At 36.8% G+C, this 20311-nt stretch overlaps 1 protein-coding gene across 1 annotated transcript in view; it reads right to left on the bottom strand.

Moving 5' to 3' along the window:
• LOC101894078 (uncharacterized) overlaps nt 1–19611 on the bottom strand; it is a 39619-nt gene extending 20008 nt beyond the window's left edge. The window contains exons 1-7 of the mRNA XM_011298044.3: nt 19077–19611; nt 14782–15070; nt 14627–14715; nt 13946–14562; nt 11096–11257; nt 5066–6784; nt 531–1367 (exon numbers count right to left, since the gene is read on the bottom strand). Coding sequence (XP_011296346.2) covers nt 531–1367; nt 5066–6784; nt 11096–11257; nt 13946–14562; nt 14627–14715; nt 14782–14809 — 3452 coding nt within the window. The 5' untranslated portion in view covers nt 14810–15070; nt 19077–19611. The remainder of the gene's footprint in view (nt 1–530; nt 1368–5065; nt 6785–11095; nt 11258–13945; nt 14563–14626; nt 14716–14781; nt 15071–19076) is intronic.
• Between the last annotated feature and the right edge of the window lie 700 nt (nt 19612–20311).

Raw genomic sequence — 20311 nt, 5'->3', positions numbered from 1 at the left:
CAATACAAGTCCGAATTTAAAAGACACAAATGCTTCGGTATATTTACTCCTTTGAACTTTAAATTATAATTATAATCATAGCGTGTATGATTGAATTCTCCCATAAAAACTTTTAATTGTTATGTGGAGCTCTACTAAATTATCAAAGTGGTGTAGGGTATCAAAAAGTCGGCCCCGCCCGACTTTAGGACTTTCTTTACTGGTTTTTCAAATATTTGTTGTTACTGAGACAGGAGGCATTTAAGGAAGAGATAAATGAAAAGTCCATTGACAAATTAGATGTGTCTCTGAATTCTCAATCTCTTATGGATACCCAATCTAAAAGGGCTCATACACAAGCCTAATATGAGAACGATTTTCTTAAATATTTGTTATAAAATCTAAAAATGAAGTTTCAACCCAAAACCAAAACGTTTCCTTCCAATCAAGCTTCAATGACACATTCCCCTTGAGAAAAAAAAAACAACAACAGCAATGATCATGAAACAATGAGTAATGAATGATAAATATTTTTAAATTTTGCAACTTACCTTCTGATTATGGAATAATATCTGGGGGCAATATCTTCTTCCACCGGATCCATAAAGGGCCAAGCATCACGATGATTTTTCACATAGACCAGTACTTTGTGCATGCCAATTTGTAGGACCTCCTCCATTTCGGTAAAGCTAAGAACATTTGTTGTGATGGAATTTTTGTTCGTACAATAATTGTTGTAGTTGTTGGTGGTGGTGGTTGTGGAGGTTGTTGTTGTGGTGGAGTATAGAGATTTGGTTGATTGTTGTTGATGATGATGATGGTGGTGATGATGATTATTATTATGTTGATGGTGATGATGAGAATGATGATAATGGTGTTGGTGTTGATGTTTTTGTGATTGATATTTGTGATAGGATGTTGAGGATTTTTTATGTACATAAGTGGAATCATGTTGGAGTAGGGAATGATTATTATTGTTGTGGTTGTGATGATGATGATGGTTATGATGATGTTGATGATTGGGAAATTGTGCATTAGTATTAGTAACAGTATTATTACTAGTGGAAGTAGTTAAATGAGAATTATTATCACTAGGATTGGTGGTGTTGGCTATAGAAGAGGTGGACAAACAAGAGGAAGAGGTAGTGTTGGTTGTAGAGGAAGAAGTAGTAGTATTGTGAATGTTATGTGTCTGATGTTTCAAATAACGTTTAGTTGGCGGTATGGTGGCCATATCTGGAGAAGTAGTAGCCATGGCTGTGCTCGACCTGGATGCTCTACTGCAAGGCTGATTATTATTGTCATTACTAGCGATCTTGGAGGAACAGGTTGACAACTGGTCCTGATGTTGTTGTTGGCTTTTGTGGCCCTTGTGGTTCTGGCTCTTGCTACACACAGCACAACACATCACGTTGTTGTTGTTGTACGACAGTGTTTGGATTTTATTTTTCAAGTGGATTTAGGAAGGTGATGATTTGCATCGATATGAAAGTATTTGCAGTTTGATTTTTGGTGATCGTGATGATTGATTGGTTGGTTGGTTGGTTGGTAGATTGTTTGGTGGTTGTGGTTGGTGATAAATATGGATCAAGGTTTGGTTGTGGTTGGTTGGTTGATAGTGATTTTTAGATTTTTGTTTGAACACAAACAATTTACACAATTGCATGATTTTTGATGTTTGTTTTGGTTTTTTTTTACACACAAAAGAAAAAAATTAAGAAGGAAGAGGGTACAAAATACAAATTGGTACTTGTTTAGATGATTATTTATTTACAAATGAAATTGTTTGTTTTTAGGTTTGTACTCGACAAGGAGAGGAAGGCAACCAAAATTAGAGGAAACATAAATGTTTTCAAACAGATTTTGTAAAAACAATATTACAAAAGCAAATATTATTAGGCATTCCAAATGAAACTACGGGGGAAAGGATTTAAAAATTTTTCATTTCTTATAAACAGATTTGAAATTAAATTAATTTTTTGAAAACTTCTTCGAAATTCAGATCATTAAGCTCCTTAAGATAGAAAAATAAAATAACAAAAAGACATTTGCAGAAGATTTCGTTGAAATTCACTACAGTTTTGTAAAAAAATTTAAAAAAATATTTTTTTTTGATATTTTTGGATAATTTTATTAAAAAATTGAAAGGAAGGAAAAATTGGTATAGAAGACTTTAAAGAAATGTTATTGGAAATTTTGTTAGAATAATTATTTTATTATCTTCTCTATACACAAATTGAGATGAGTTCAAGGAATACCTGGTTGAAATTTAAGGTGATTTCAAATAATATTCCCTCAAAATCCAAAATTAAAAATATAATTCAAAAAAAATTTTAAGGCTATTTTGGTTTCGATAAAACTACCTCTACAATATAAAACAATAATAAAATAAACCAAATATAAAGCAAGGAATATATAAGATCGGCTGAAAAGACTACAAGTTTAGGAGTTTGATAAGACACTCAACTTTGCGTTTCTTAATTGTTGTGATACCTTCTCGGCTGAGAGAGATCGTACTCGGCGTTGTTGTTGTTGTTGTAGCAGCTCATACTGCTGTGTTCGTTCAGACTCCTCTCAATCGGGTTCTGCTTCTCAGTCCAGTTTCAAAAAGAATGCAACCTGTACAGGTTGGATCCTCAACGACACAGAAGTTAAATGAGTAGGATTGGCTGGGCAGCGAAATAGGTGCAGCGTATCATGTGGACCTGTGCCACAAGCTAGACAGAGGTTCTGCACATCGCTGTCAATCCGGGCCCAAATAGAAATTGATGCGGCTGCACCATCCGGATCTTAACTGAGCCAAAACTATTCGGGTTTGTCAGGGCAGCTCTCGCTCTTCAACGGCGATGGGAGGGGGATGGTCATAATACAGTATTCACCCTATATCATTCCATGACTTCTGGGACCGCGTAAGAGTCCCGCTTGATTGACCTGTTGATCTAGACGCTCTCTCTTATACCTCTGTACCTCTCTCTCTCTAGATCATGAAGGTCTTACCTTATGTGCCGGGCGTAGGTTGCCTATTCACCAGATGGTGATTCGGATGGCTCCGTCTGTAACACCCAAGCAGGTATTGCATTGACGTTGACTGTAAGACCTTCGCCTTCTCATGTAGGTGTTCGACAGATGTAATGAGGACGCAACCTGTTGCGGTTCTAAGGGTGGCATTCTGGCAGGACTGAATATTTTTCCACAGCGTAGCACTAACGTTAGCGGACCATAACGGAGCCGCATAGTTTACCACAGACCGGCCTATCGCATTGTAAGAGATCAAAAAGGTTTCCTAATTAGCTCCCCAAGTGCTGCCGGCCAGAGACTTGAGAACCTTGTTCCTACTTCTATTCTTGTCGCAGATAGCCGTGGAATGCGCAGACGACTTGAAAAGGATATCGAATGTGACCCCCCCAATACCTTGGGGTAGTTGGTAGTCGGAATCACAACTCCATCGTCCTGTATATTCAAAGAGAGCCTCATCTCCGCAGTCTATGTGGTGAATAGTGGGACCGTCGATTAAGTTCCTCGCAGTGAAAAAGGCGGATAGATCAACTATGTAAGCGTTTAACCCATGGCATATGCCATCTAGGATGGGTTCGGAGGCCACAAGCGTACAATCATCTCCGTAATTTATTGTCTCTATGCTGTCTGGAAGGCGTGGCATGTCAGAAAAGTAGAGGCTTAACAGTTCCGTAGATATTACCCAGCTTGGGGAAATCCCTGTTTCACTCTACGGATGCTCGACTTCTTGTTTCTGAATTCCACGTATGACTGGCACAGAATTCCCCTCTTATCCCAGTCACTCTTGAGGTGCTCTATGAATTTCTGGTTAAAATAACTCGACTAACTCTTCGGATCTATGACATCTACGCCGATAAATTATACAAATATCCGATCATCCTCTTTTCCAGAGTTTGAGTTTGACTTAACCGTTGTCCACAAGTTACTCGGTCAGGTATTCGAACAGCACCGATTGTTAGGTTACGCCAATCTAGGTCTCCTAAAACTAGACGGCTATTCTGGGATACAGCTATTTAACACGTTAAGCACATCTACCTAAAGGGTTCCACGCTTGACCGCTACCACCATACATTCCATGTATAAGTCGCCAGAGTCAAGCTCAGGTGAGATAGGGCTGTACTGAATAGAGTGGTGTATAGGAACGCTAATGGATGCGATTATAACACACGGAACAGAACCATAGTCCGGGAGGTTGATCTCGATCCCGGCTCGGTCAAAGTGAATACGGAGCAAACATTCCGGGTAATATTGCTCCCACATCAGAAAAACGGACGAACACGAACATACATAGAACCTACTGTCGCGGTATCTCTTTGAGTTTCATATCACAATTATGTCTTTTGACAGCAAACATTGTAGTCAGATGGGCTTACTGGCCGACCTTATATAGACCATGATATAAAGCTTTCAAAAATCAGCTCAGCTTAACTCAACAAAAATCACACCACACAGGTGAGATAGGCCTGTACTGGATAGAGTGATGAAGTAGGAACGCTAATGGATGCGATTTTGACAAACAGAGCAGAACCATAGTCCGGGGGGTTGGTCTCGATCCCGGCTCGGCCAAAGGAGTAAACATTCCGGGTAATATTTCTCCCACATCAGAATAACGGACGAACACGAACATACATAGGACCCATTGTCGCGGCATTTCTTTGAGTTTCATATCACAATTATGTCTTTTGACAGCAAACTTTGTAGTCAGATGGGCTTACTGGCCGACCTTATATGGACCATGATATAAAGCTTTCTAAATAAAAATCTCACTACACTTTACTACGTTCTACAGCAGCCAAAGAAATTCTAATTACCAATAGCCAAAATAAAAAAAGTTCTGTTTAAACTAAAACCCGCAAATTACTCCGATAAACATGCATCAATCAAAACATAGGACAGAAAAAGAAAATATTTGCCAAGAAGAAAATATAAAAAAAATTTTAGATAAAACCAGTAACAGCCAATTATGAACGGAGGGCATAGATGAAAAGAGTGATATGTTTCGGTAGAGAATGTTGAAAAGAATACGAAAGAGAAAATATAAAAAAAAAAATAAAACATATTTACAACTTACTCATCGGCACTTTTTTCGGAACTCTGTGATGAAATGTTGGTGGTCTTGGAATTTGTTGTAATGCTATTGCTGGACTCTTCTCGGTCATCTTTGGAGGCTGGCGTTGAGACCGCGGCCGCAGTAGCATCGCTATTTGCTTTGGTATTTGATTTTGATTTACGTCCTCCCGCCGATTTTGTTGTGGTGCTGTTGTTGTTGCTGGTCGAGGAAGAGTCTGTGGATTTTTGTTTCCTATTGGCCATGGTGGAATTTTTATTTGTTTTAGTTGAAGAATTTGTGGAATTGTGGGAAGAAGTACCACCACCGGCTGAAGACGAATCTTGCAGGGCGGGTGGTATGAATATATTGCCGGTTAGTGAGGAAAGTGAGTTGTTTGTTTGACGTCCCGGTAATTTCATATTTGTAGCTGGTGCCATATCCTGTTGCACAGCACTGGGTAGATTGGTCTTTTTGCCCTTCTCCTTTTTGTTGATCGTCGCTGTAACTACGGCCACACTGGCCAACGATTCGTGATGATGGTTGTGTGTTGTTGCCGTTCCAGTGCCGGTTGTGTCGTTCTGATGATTGTGGCTACTGTGATTTTGTGGTAAAAATAAATGTAGACTTTCTGTGGGCACAACACCAAGGGCACGACAAAAATTCTCCTTATCTTCAGGACTTAATACTGGCTCTTCTTCATCGATATGATTGCGATGATATGGCGTAAGAGAAGTTGCCCCCGACCCCGCTGCTGTTGAGTGGTGATTATTGTGTTTGGCTAGTTTTTCGGATAACAAATGTAGTTGTGTGGCGGAAATTTGTGGTGGATGCGGAGTATCCTTTTTGACATCAGCAGCAATCACCACCACCTCCTCTTGCAATGGCTGATTACGGTGTTGCTGTTGTTGTTGCTGATGATCAGTTGAGGTTGTTTCGTTTGTCCTATTGCTGTGTTTTTGTTTTCTGCGATGTTCTTTGGATTTCTTTTTCTGTTTCTTTTGAGATTTTTTCTTTTTGTGATGGTGGTGATGATGATGATGACGCTGGTGGTGATGATGTGATTTTTTATTTAATTTACTGTGTTGTTGTTCCTCTTCTTCCTCTTGCTGCAGTTGCTGTTGTTGTTCTTGTTCCTCTGTGTTGTTGTGTTCATCGATATTTTGATTAACGTTATGTGTGGCCAAATGTTTCGAGTAATTTATTTGACTGTGATGTTCTGCTTCCTCCTCTTCGGCTTGATCTTCGCCCCCTTGTTCTTCGGGCAATAAAATTTCCGATTTTTCTGTTGGTAATTCAATTTGTTGTTGTTCTTCTTCTTCTGCTCTTGCTGCTAGTGCTTGTTGCTCTTGTTCCTCCTCCTCCTCCTCTTCGTTGGGTTCTAATTTGATATTCTTCAATAGATTCAAGTGTTCATCGGTAAGAGTTGTTGTGTAGTCTACAACTTTGTGCTGACTTTTTTCTTGGATAAAATCTTCTCCGGTGTTGGCCTGATGATGATATTCTAATTGTTTTTGTTGCTGTTGTTGCTGCTGATGTTGTTGATATTGTTCATCGCCATCATCATCTTCGTCGTAATAACGATCAATTTCACCGGCCTCGTCGTCTTCGTCGTCCTCGTCTTCGGGTGTTAGACAGAACGTTTCTCGATGTCCTAAAAAATCACTCGAATTTGTGGTGATTGTACGACGCAGCGAACTGGCATAGGTTGAAATCCCACTGGCTGTTGAGGTTGATTGTGAGCTAGAAATTTTTGGAAAAATAGAAAATGGGAGGTTAGTTTTAATGTTGAAAAAAATGATTTTATTGTAACAAAAAGAGTATATGAGGATCATGCAATATGTGTAGTAAAGAGAGTGGCGGTTAAAACAAATCAGTGGGGATAAGAAATAAAAGTTAAAATATTAAAATATAAAAAAGAAATATATTTTCAAAAACTAAAAAAAATAAATTTCCCTCAAGGAATAATCTTTTACCATCTACATTTTTCAAAGGTCATCGAAGGATCAATATTTAATTTTTTAGTCTATTTTAAGACCACAATTATTTTATTTAGATGTAGTTCCACTTATTGGCAGCAAAACACAAACTCATACCGATAGAAAGTTGCCTATATCTCGAAACGAGGCTTAGGGAAGCCAGTCACAATAAGCGGGCCAATCTACAGAGAAATGGATTGGGGGGTAAGTTGGACTAAGATCTGGAAAATATCAGAAGGCGTAGGGGCCTTTGATAAAACATGGACCGAAATTTAATACTAGAAACATGCTGGATTGTTCGAGCCTACAAAATACCTAAAATATATGGGTACACTTTTATGTTGCATCTAATAGATGGAATCACTTTTGAACATTTTTCCCATTCGCTAGGATCCACATCAGACAATAGGACTTATTTTCCTTTTTCCTAAATGTATAGGTGATGCTTTTGTAGGAATATTAAAAACATTCGGGAAGGATGAACAATATTGTGTCGAAATGAGAATTTTTGAAAGTACTCGTGGGGTAGGCATTTTGGCTCTGGAGGGTCTCTATCGGGGCCATCTGGAATCAATAAGAGACAAAGAATCAAATATTGAATTCGATGCTCATAAAGCAATCTATGTCTTCCCCTTTCGTATGCGTTGAATAGCTTTTTGTTTCCTCTTCCTCTTCAGAGAAGCTTTTCCATTCGAAATTATTTACACCAACAAGGATAATCATCGATCTTTGTGACATGGACCAGAGACGTCTGCTAAGATAACGAATATCTCCTAACGGCTCAGTGAGGTTGGAGAGAAAGTTATGCCTCCTGAGATTACTTGAGAGATTGGTTCAGGCTTAGCATGCCCAAAAGCAAAAAGCAGTATATGCCTTTATCGTTTTCATCTTGAGAGACGATTTCCAATTTTTTTTACAACCAGGGTGATAAGATCGCTTGACAGATTAACCTTGGTTCCAGATTTATGAAAACGAATTTTAGGCACCCCTTTCGAGTAGGACTTCTTGAGCTTGTCAATTAATTACAAATTACATCTGAAAGGATATCTAACTCTTTAGGCAAAGTTATGCCTCCTAAGTTTTGTTCAGGCATAACACCCCCAAATGGAGCCTTTTCAATTTGAATTTTTCTTTACAACCAGGGAGATAAGATCGCTTGACGGATAAACCTTGGATCCGATTTATGAAAACGAATTTTAGGCACCCCTTTAGAGAAGGAATTTTTCGAGCTTGTCCAATAATTAATATTAATTATAATCGACACGGTAAACAATGAAGTTAGAGAAGGCCAATCGCCAGCTTTTCTACTACAAAAAATCATAATTTGAAATTGTTTATATTTAAAAATTGAAATTCCCTGCAATGACAAAATAATTCTGATTTCCGAAATCCTCTGGGAGAGCAAAGACAAGTTACGGCTCATGCGATTATTGCACAGAATACCCTTAAAAACAGGCTTAGAAAGCCAATTTTGAGCAGCCTTTTTATGAAGGAAGGCTTGGTAATTATTTGGCAAGGTGATAGCTTGACAGAAGACTGAAAGCAATTCTGATCTCTGCTTCCCTCTAAGCAATTCCAATCTCCAAAATCCTCTGGGAGAGCATAGACAAGGTTCCGGCTGCTGCGATTACTTCACAGATTGCCCTAGGAAACAGTCTTAGAAAGCCAAAATTAAGGGACCTTTATAAGTAGTAAAGCTTGTAAATTGTTTGCCAAAGTGGAAGCTTGACGGAAGACTGAAAGAGATCCCAATGCAGATTAGATTCGAGCAAAACATTGGACATTATAGTCAACTGTCTGTCTTCATAAAAAAACTTTCACAACACTAAGAAGACTTTTATGTACATAACTCTAGCAAGTCTTCCTTCTACACATCTTCCACGTTTAAAATATCTTCAAGAGGTACTTTAAGGGCAAAAATCTCTGCGAGCAGTTCTAAAAGTTCTTCTATGTACAAGAAAAAAACCCATTTGAGATGTCTTCTTGGTTGGAAGACATTTAAGAAGTCTTCTAGGCGAGGAAGAACTTTAAGCGGTTTTTTTGTGTAGAAGACCTTAAAGAGATATTTTAGATGTTAGTCCTGTGAGAGATTTTTAGGCTTTGAAAACGTTCAAGAAGTCTTCTAGGTATCGAAGAAAGTTAGGTAGTCTTCTAGGTGAAAAAAAAAAACCTTTAAGAAGTCTTCTGGGTATGGAAGACTTTTTGAACGGTCTTCCAGGCGTTGAACCATTCTTCTGTTTGTATAAATTATTCAAGAGATGTAGAGGATATTTGTGAGGTCTAGATGTAAAATACCTTTAGAAAGTATTCTAGATCCTAAGAGGTCTTTCAGGTATAAAACAAAATTTGAAGACTAGGTAAAGTTGACCTGTAAGAGAGCTTATTAGTGTAAAAGACCATTAAGTGGTCTTCCAAGTGTAAAATTCTTTTGAAATGATTTCTAAGTGCAAAAAATACCATGAAGAGGACTTGTAGGTATGGAAGATATTTGAGTGGTCTTTTCTGTGGAGATTCCGTTAAGGGGTCGTTTGGTTATAAAATGTTGTTAACAGGTGTTCAGAGGAACTTTAAGAGGTCTTCTATTTATATAAACCGTGTTAAAAGGGTTCTACATAAGAGAAGAATTCAAAATGGGTTTCTCTGTAAAGAAAGCCTTTATGAGATCTTTTTTGATAGAACACCTTTAGGGGGTCTTCTATTTTTAAGGATATTAAAGAGCACCTCTATGCACAGGATCTAACAGGGGCATTTCTGCTTGAGGTCTTCTGTCCCTATATTTTATCCTCGGAAAGCTTTTTTTAATCAGGAGACCATTTGAAAGGTTTACTATCTGCGAATTGATACTCTGTCTACAGTTGTCACCTTGAAAGTTGTTATCTTTAAGGCACCTTTAAGAGATCTACAGTATAAAAAATATATCTTGAAGAATTCCTCTACCTAAATAGGTTTTTGAACCGTAGAATATGAATAAATAACTGCCAAAAAAGCAAAACATAGTAAAATCACAAATTAACAACAAATAAATCAATGAAAATAAAACTTAAATTAACAATAATATAAGAGTAATAAATGAATAAATAAATAAAGCATGCTTACATAATTTGTTAAAAGAAACGAATGTTTTTTGTGGGCCTGTTGTGGCTGAAAACAATCATTCAATCAATCAACATGATCCAATCAGAAGCCGAAACAGAAGAGGATGATGGTTGGTTATTGGTATTGTTTTTTAATTAATTTTTTTGTTTGTTTTGTTTTGGTTTATTGCATTAAAAAAATTAAATATGATGATGCCTCAAACAAATCTCGACGTTGTTACTCAGAACAATAGACGACGCCAGCCACATGGTTTAGGTTTGTTTTCTTTTTGCGGAAAATCAAAAGTAGTTATCAAACACAAAATTCCAAAAAATAAAAACAAAACTCCTTTGCAATAATTTTCAAGATATCCTCTTCTTTTTTTTTTTTTTTTTTTGGTGTCCAAAATGCTTTCAAATGATAATTAAGATGAGTTCTGAGTTTGTTTTTTTATAATGGTTAACAACAATTTTGGATAAGAGTGGCGGCATGTATTCTTGTTGTTTTGCTTTGGCGTAATGATTTGTTTGATGAAACCAAATAATAAACAAATAAATAAAAATGTTAACCGAAAAAAAATGATTCAACTGACAAAAAAGAAAAGCCAACAAATGATCCAGAAAAACGAACAAAGGCAATCAATGTAGGATGATGGTTTTTGGATGTTTTGGAATTAATCGGTTGGTTGTTGGGTTGGATGGTGCTCTAATATGTTGGAATTGTTATGATATGATCAATTGTGGGTGTTTGTAGTTGTTGGTGTGGTGGTGGTGGAGGTGGTGTCATAGTGGTGTTGAGGTGATAATGCAGGCAGGTTTGATATGCTTAGCACATTTTTGTTCTTGTTGCTGTTTTAGATTTTTTTTCTTTTTCTTTCTTTTACAGAGTTCTTGTTTTGTTGTTGTTTTTAGTTTGGCTTTTATTTTTTGATTTGTTTGTTTTTTTATTTTTTTTTTTTTGTTTTTGCTTGATCTAGGAGAGACTATCGTGACGTGCTAACCATCTGCGAGCTCTAAGTTGTGAATTTTTCGGTGGCGGCTGTTCAAATTGTAAACGTTGACGTTCTTTTTGTTTGCGTTCTTTTTCTTGACGTTCCTTTTCTTGCCGTTCTTTTAGCTCTGCCAAATTGCGTATGCGACTTGAGTTGCGAACTTGCAGTAATCTGAAATGGAGAGAAAAATAGATATTAGTGTTTGGAAAAAGCAGGAAGTAGTAGTAAAGAAAACATTGAAATTGAGGTTCAAAGGTTGATAAAATTTTTGAAAAGTGTAGTTGAAAAATAATAAATAAAAATAATTATCGAAAAGTACTTGTTTGGGCCTAGGGTCCTTGAAAAAAAGTAAAGTAAAATAGTATCAGTCGGTATTGCCGACAGTTGTATACCCCCAACCTTTATATACATAACTCTAGGGAGTCTTCCTTCAACATATCTTCTATGTTTGGAATATCTTAAAGAGGTATTTTAAGGGGTAAAGAATCTTTGCAAGGAGTTCTAGGCTAGAAAACCATTAAAAGTTCTTCTATATATCAAAAAAAACCTTGAAGAAGTATTCCATGTCTCCTGAGCATATATGACTTGGCTTGGTAGCTGAAATAGACTTCTATGATTTGTTTTCGGTGTATAGAACATTTGATATGTCTTCTAGGTTGGAAGACCTTTAAGAAGTCTTCTAGGCTTAAGCGGCTTTTTAGGTGTAAAAGACCTTAAAGAGATCTTTTTAGATGTACAAGTCCTTTCAGATGGCTTCTTTGTGTAATAGACCTTTAATAGGTGTTTCTAGGTTTTGAAAACTTTTAAAGAAAAATACTTGTTTGGGCCTAGGGTCCTTGAAAAAAAAGTAAATTAAAATAATATCAGTCGGTTTTACCGACAGACGTTATGATTATTCAAACTGTTGAACCTTTATGGAGAGGTTTCGAAGCAGTTGGCCTCTATTGACCAATTCGTATTCAACCTAAGATTGATATAAATATTACAACGTGCCAAATTTGGACTATTCGTCTACTTCCTATACTTTATATGCGATATGTGCAACTGTTTGGCAAATGCGGAAAAATGCGTGTAGTAACAGACATACCGGACCGAGGTATTCCATTTTCATACTTCATATAATACAGATAAATATATGAGTATAGCAAGTTGTAAAGAATCGCCGACTTGTTTCGAAAGTTATTACAGATTTTGACTCTTTGTGGGTGAGTTATCTGAAGGGGTTCGCAGATATATATTATCTTTATAACAGATGCTGTGTTTTCAAAAATATTGGGATGTGTGAAATATGAAGAGAGTTTTGTTTTTCAAAATCTTGAACCCTATGTGGGTAGGTACCAAAAGAAATCATCCGATCTCGACAATATTTACATACGATCTTGTGTTGATGGAAATATTTAGATGTACCAAGTCTGAATGGAATCGGTTGTTAATTTCACGTTCTATGAGCTGCATGGATACTCAACATTTTAACCCTTTGTGGGGGAGGTGCCGGAAGAAGTGGACCGATATATCCCATCTTCACATCAGACCTTGGGTTAATAAAAATATTACGATGTGTGTAACTTGATGAGAACCGGATGCATATTACGGATTTCATGATCGTTTTTGTTATTCAAAACTTTGACCCTTTGTGGGGGAGGTAGCGGAAAAAGTGGACCGATATATCCCATCTTCACATTAGACCTTGGGTTAATAAAAAATTTTGTGATGTGTTGTAACTTGAAGAGAACCGGATGCTTATGTCGGATTTTATGATCGTTTTTGTTATTCAAAACTTTGACCCTTTGTGGGGGAGGTACCAGAAAGAATGGTCCGATCTATACCATCTTTATAAAAGATCTTGTGTTGATGGAAATATTTAGATGTGCTAAATCTGAAGAGATTCAGATGTTAGTTTCGTGTTTTATGAGCTTCATGAATATTCAAAATTTTGACCCTTTGTGGAGGAGGTACCAGAAGGAGTGGACCGATATATTCCATCTTTACACCAGACCTTGGGTTAATAAATATATTGTGAATTATATAATTTGAAGACAATCGGACTGATTGGAATATTAGGTTTTGCAAAGTTGGAGCAAAATCGGATTATCCTTTCTCTTTTTGTGCAGTAAATTCTTTTTTTTTTTTTTTTTGAAAATGTTGACATTTTGTGGGGAAGGCGCCAGAAGGAGTGGACCGATATTGCCATTTTCCGAACTCGAACTAAGTTTGACAAAGAGACCTAGAGTCTAAAACCGTTTTTTCGATGAGGCGCGATTTGTCCGTATCAATTGATAAATACCCCCTCTAGCCATATGGCTGAGGGTATAAAAAATACGTGATTGGTCCTAGGCCCTTGAAAAAATTTTTTTCGAACAATTTATGTTTTAAAATCAACATTTCGGGACCAATTGAGAGCCCTTGAAAAAATAGTCTCAAAACTTTGAGTCCTTGAAAAAGTAATTTTTGTTTCGAACTGAAGATCTTAAAAAAAGTCCACGTTGGTGGCTGAGACCCTTGAATATTATTTTGAAAAATAGCCAAATGTAACCAATGGTCTCTGAATATTTTGTTTGCAAATGGGAGACTTAATAGACCCTTGTTACAGTAGACTGGATAGCAAAGACAAGAATCACATCATCTGTCTAGATTCCGATGTGATTCTTAGTATTCCTATTGTAGCAATTGGTTTAGCAGCGTAAGGCGCCTATCCTAAGCGCAATGTCCTAAGCTATTCTCTTAATGCCAATATATCCCCTTGTGAGTGTTGAAATATAGATAATCAAATCTTCATTCTTCCAAATAAAAAAATCTTAGGAAGGAGAAAAAAATAAAAATTATTAATCAAATATAATTAATAAAACTTATTTCACTTACTTCCTTCGCCTCAAGCGTTCACGCTCCTTAAACAATTGCGGCAATTTGGGCAAAAAATTCTCATCTAATATTTGATATAATTCCTTTTCTTTGGCATTTGTGGAGGCCTTAAATTTTGCCGCTAGATTTTGCCAATCTTCTTCGGTGAAACAGATCACCTGCCACACGGAGTTCGATTTTAAACTACTTGCACCAGCTGGCTTATCTTCGCGATACAATCGGGTACCATAAAAATACCAGTAGCCCGAATTTTTGGAATCATAACCCAACGGTTCGACACGAAGACTATCCGATTCGAGATTATTTAAGATGACCTGGACATCGACGCTGTCCAAACGAAAATGACATAGATCATATAAAATCAGCAGACGTTTACGTACGGGTAACGATTGAAAATCAATATCGGTATCAAAATGGTTTTCGGTATTGTGAAGACGACACTGTTGGCGCAGGAAACGCCGCAAGAACATTTGATAATTACTATGGGTTATTTCTTTTGCTACCGAACGTAAGGCATCGCAACCCTTTAGTAGGCGTACAATTAATTCAGGCACTAGAGCAATGTGATGTTCATCATCTGTGGTAGTACCATCGGATAATAAGGCGGATTCTAAATCCTAGAAAATAGATATTTATTTTCATTATTAAAAATGTCAAAGGAAACAGAAATATTTTACCCACCTCAATATCAATATCTGGTAAATCAAACGCTGAACTAAACAATGAACAAAAATGTGAAATGCACGGTATCTCCCACCATGATTGTATATCTGTAAATAAACCAAACGAAATGATAATTTTAAAATATATATTTTTCCGTCGCAATGTCTACTTACCCAAAAGTCCTATGAAAGTAGAAACCATTTATGTTCACTTTCAGCAGTTTCTGAGTTGAGTTGCGCCGTCCTGTTTTTTTGTTTTGTTATGTGTCCGTTTAAAAGGCCTCTTACAATGTTGCTTGTGTTTTTATTGTTTTTTTGAATTTAATTCGCCTGTTTTTCAATTCCTTGAGTTTGGTTTTACAATTTTCAAAAAATTCTTCTTTGGTATTTTATATGAAATCATGTGTTGGCTTTTTATTTGTTATTTGTAATGACTTTTATTTTTGTAAAAACATGTATTTATCTGAAAAATATTAAACATATCTACAATGACAAATGGAATGCAAACACATAATGGTTTAGTTTCTGTTTCTCCGCACTATGACCCATGCATTGAAGTGAAGAAACTAAATGCTAGTGCAAAATTATTTGTTCAATCTCGAAGTGATCGATCTCAAAATTGACAGATAAAAGTAGATCAGTTTATTCGAAGTTGTAAAATTCGCAAGATACAAAACACTAACAAAGTAACCCATTAGCAAATAGAATTAAAGTCTTTTTCCAAAGATCCTTTGATAAATTGTAGGTCAAAAGAAACTGCTCAAAGGTATCACAAACGTAGACACCAAAAATTATAATTTCCGAAAAAAATGTTATATTTCGTTCCTGTGAGGTTTACATCGGTTCAAAAGTGAAGGTGTAACTTAGCTTCGTAATTGTGCCAAATTTTCAAATGTGGATGGAAGTAATGGAGATAGCAGTTAAAATCTATGTCCATATTAACTTGCTTGCCGTAAGGAGCACCGTTTCGAAAGACTACCACAAGCTAGCGGAGAGACTTCAAGGCCCACCACGAACTTTAACGATCTGTGGATCGGTAATCTGTCTAATAACTTCGGTCCTACCTCTCTAGATCGTGTAGATCCTTCTTGATGGCTTAGATGGCTTCCACGGTAACATTGAAGATAGCAGATATGGATAAAACACCTCTCGGGCTTCCTGATCTTGAGGATATCCTTTATAACTTTGGACATGCCTTTCTAGATTATAGGTCCTTTTAAACAACTTCCCCTACAATATTCTTCTAACGTTGGACCTCTGTCTCTAGATCGTGTAGGTCATTCCTTGGAGTTTAGCCCACCATATAATGGCTTGCATGACTTCCACGGTAACACCCAAATAGGTAAGCAATGAAAGCATGTGGTTATGCTGACGATCCGAGGAATTATCATGTATATGTTCCAATAGTGTCATATGAAGGCGTCCTAATGCAGTTCAGCATTTTCGGCAAATCTGAATAGGCAAGGTCTTCTGAGTACATTAAAGCAAGATGGTCCAATGGTGTCATATGAAGGCGCCCGGTGGCAGTTTAGCATTTTTGGCAAGTCTGAACACTCCTACACTGTGTAGGACTAGTATTCGCAGACGCACCAACATATAGTTTAATAAGAATTCAATATGTCCCATTCCCAAGTGCTGCCGCGTGCTATGGCTTGGGCGAACGACTTGAACATGCTATCGAATGTGATGGCTAGGATCTTGGGGTAGTTCGTGGTTGGAATTAAATATCCCAAATCTGCCTGACTAGAGGTACTCATCAGACAGGAGGCTTTCCAAAAAATTCGGTATTCTGTCCTGACTCAGTCTTATCGTTCCCATATCCACAATAATTTGGCGGATTATAATTTGTCTTCCATACGTTCGACTGAGATCGAACATGCCATGGTAAGGACTCGATAACTTAGCCTGATGTTCGCTGATGCCCATAGGTATCAACTAAGCTCCGTTAGTCTACAGTCTTTACCCAGTATGCAAACCTGTAACATTGATAGGCACGCGGTTGCATATCACTCTAGCCTTAGAGGTTCCTCATCAGTCTAAGGATAATTGACACTCGGGTATTTAAGTCGAGACTCTCTCCTCAGACCCCATACATTTAGTTTATTATCCAACGTTTCAAACTTGCTCGGAGGGCAGTTCTCTTGAAACCTCAAACAGCGTGGCGTTGTTGACTGTAAGGCACTTCTTGCTATGTACGCAAACATATTTTAAACGAGCCACTACTTCTCGAAGGACTCTCCACATTGGCCAATCCCATTGCTACCGTTAAAACTGTGATCACGTCCAAGACCATTTCTATCGGTCAGACTCTGTGAAAACTGTACATCGGTGGAAGAGGTCATTAGCGTTCACATCTACTACAAAAGAACCACACGTATAGGTATATCGAATCTTCTTCTCAAGACCTCAAAGTCTAAAGTTTTTCGTGAGCAATACTCGTGACAACATTGAATGCGTTCTTGCCTTAATTTTCTTTGATAAGTACTTCAGCTGGCCACTTCCAATAACTTTAAGCATTGAAATGTAGGCAAGATATCGCTACTAAAGTCCAATCTTGCTTATATTTCGCCTATATACCTAGGTCTCAGGGCTCGGATTAATTAACCAAAGGCATTAAATGTCTGTGAAGGCTGCCATTCCGCCTTTTGACTAACTTTCACAGTTCCGCCATAAATACTGGCATCATATTGTCCAAGAACATGTCCAAATTGTCAACTCTCACGTTTCCAAAATTCTATAATTCGACTGCTTTCGTAGACAATTCGTCAGCATCATTTGACTACCGAAGAGATAATCGTTGTTTTGGCAAACTGCTATCTGTGCCTAAAAACAGAATTGTTATTTCTTGGCTGAGAAAAACGAACGTTTTCCCGGTTCATAAACAGGACTGACGAGGTAATGAAGTTCTTTTGTTATCCTAGGATACCCACAATTTTTAGGATGCACTGAGACATCTTTCCTAATAACAGACACATCTGTTGTACTTTTTTTCCTTCAACATGAATCTTAAGTGTCATTCAAAACGGCCATCTGTAATTGAACAACAGAAAAACACTTCATAAAAATTGCCATAAATTTCAACGAAACATTGAACTTACGTGGGCAAAAGTTTGTCATTAACCCATCATTGCTCTTCCCTCTTTCTATTCTCAAAAAGTTGGTAATTTTTGGCGCAAAACAATTTGTCTCAATCTTTTAATAATCAAAAAGATTGCGCGGGAAAAATATTTTACAATTGTGAGAGATGATGGCAACGGCGAGTGAGAAGAGACGAAAAAAAAGTCTTGTCAAGTGTTTTAAAAGCACACACACACAAATGTATACCTTCACCGAACAATAATAATATAAACACGCGCTAATATCAAGCTAGCAGCTACATACACACGCCACAGGTGGGGGAATGCGGGCGGCGACATTAGAGAACCCAAAGCATAGCAAACAAATAAAAACAAGCAAAGATGTCGGGAGAAAAAAAAACTCACATATGGTTGGGTTGAGATTGTTTGCCTACTCAATTCTCTGATTTTTTTCAAGTATGTTTTTGGTCTTTTCTTTAAGAATCAATCAAAACAACAACATCACTTTGATTTCATATTTCCCAAAAAAAACATATTGTTTCCTCATACCGGAACCAAAAAAAACTTATCACAAAGAAGATATATAGATATAAACATGAAATACGAATTAAAACATAGCAGACAAAAACATGTGTTTATCACCACCACTCACAAAACGAAGGAGTATGCTAAAACAAGAGAAAAAACCGATTGTTTTGGTTTGTTATTTTTTTTTTTTGTGTATTGCTACCAACAAAAACATACGGTATTATTTTGTATATTTTTTCAAGTAGGGAGATAACCATATGTTACAAAATAGGCGCACTCTTTTCCATCGAGTTGAGAGAGAGCATGAAGAACACCGACAAACACACACACCAAATCACATCAGAGCGAAGAGTACAAGTAATAACATTTGACTTTTTCCAACAGAGTAGTATCGACTCTGTGTGGAGAGTCAACATTTCAGTCGCATTCTCCATACAACAGAAGAGCACAGCTAGACACTAGTAATGGGGATAAGAAAAATTGAGACAATTTTTTGGTATATTTTCATTTCCCGTTTATTGAGAAGAAAAAAATCTAAGTGAAATTTTTTCTGCAACCAATTTTCATTGCTTTTAAACTTCACAAAAAGAAGTTTCCATTGTATGCTTGAGAATATGTTTTCTAACATCTCTAAACTCAAAAGGGACCATGAAAAAATTATGCAACACTTCTTTTGTTTTGTAGCTTCTTTGTACAATTTTTATACATCAACCTCATCTACATAGTCGTCGCCGTCGTTTCCTTGGCAATTTTGTTTTCCTTCTCCCAAGTTATTTTGTAATACACTGTGCACTACTTCTCTATCCCCACATAAGGGATTACTTCATGGAATTTTATTTAATAATTTTCACCACTTTTTCTTACATTTTTTATATCATGTCTTCCGTCTCTGCGCTGGACTTTTGCTTTTTGATTTCAAAAGGTTTTTGACTTCATGAATTTCCACGGAATGACGGACGACTCTGCAGTGCTTCTTCACGGTACACACACTCCTCTTTTTTTCTTCTTCGCTAGTGTAGAAAAAATGTTGAATTGCGTTTAAATTTAATTCAATTTTCTTCTGCTGTCGCTACACACACGCACTCACTTTTTTCTGACTCTCACACTTAAAACTATGTTTACTATTAAAGACTTTTTACAAAAACCAACAATTATTGCTTTTGTCGCTGCTGTTTAGAAAACATTAAACATTTTCTCCGTTTCGAAAAGAAATCTGATTTTTCTTCTATTCCACTACATTTGGTAGGTTCACTTATATATGTGTATATGTACGAGATGATATATGTGTGTCGGATTCTTTTATTTTTTCTCAATTGGCCACAAGAATTTTTCCAATTCTCCACTAAAATATTTTTTTCAACTCACGAACACCACAACTGAATCCGCGTAAATCCGAATGTAAACTGACATTTTCTATTTGCTGCTCTTGCAGTGCCATATTAACGTGAGAGGAAACGAGATGGCTGCTGAGTTATAAAAGGGAGAGAAATATGTTTTGGGGGAAGTGTTGTCAATGAATAGTAGAAAAACGCGAATTTGGCGATTTTTTTTTGTAAAGAAAATCAATTTTTTATCACGGTTTAGTTTTTTTCTTAATTTTTTGATTTGAATTAAACATTAATATTTGTTGATATGTTAATGATATTAGGATAATTAAGCTGTAGAAATGTAAGACATCAATGCTAAGAAATGAAGACCGGATAATCTTACTTTTGTACATAAACTGCCTATCCGAAAACATGCATCCAAGTGAATTTACATCGACTAGAAAATGCCAAAATGGGACAAATGCCATTTTTCTCCTACCTTCTCTATGCGCGCCATAGTTTACATGTGTAAATTATGCAAAATAAAAATTTTAGAAAGTAGGAAACGGACAAAAATTTTTTTTTTATGAAAAACCATTTGGCCCTTTCAATCCCTTGGGCCACGTGCATAGCATAAGCGTTGTGCACAATGATTAAAGTGCAAGAAACAACGTTTCTTTAATAGCTTCAAAAACATGTATGTAAACGCACTAAATAGCAAGGAACGGTTCAATCTGCCTTATATGTGATCCTAATCGTACATCCCCTGCATATCTAAGTTCGATTTCAAGC

This window comes from Musca domestica, unplaced genomic scaffold (assembly GCF_030504385.1).
Source record: "Musca domestica strain aabys unplaced genomic scaffold, Musca_domestica.polishedcontigs.V.1.1 38, whole genome shotgun sequence".
In the NCBI taxonomy this organism is placed as follows: domain Eukaryota; kingdom Metazoa; phylum Arthropoda; class Insecta; order Diptera; family Muscidae; genus Musca; species Musca domestica.
The sequence above is the reverse complement of the archived record's forward strand: the minus strand, read 5'-3'. Positions and strand labels throughout refer to the sequence as shown.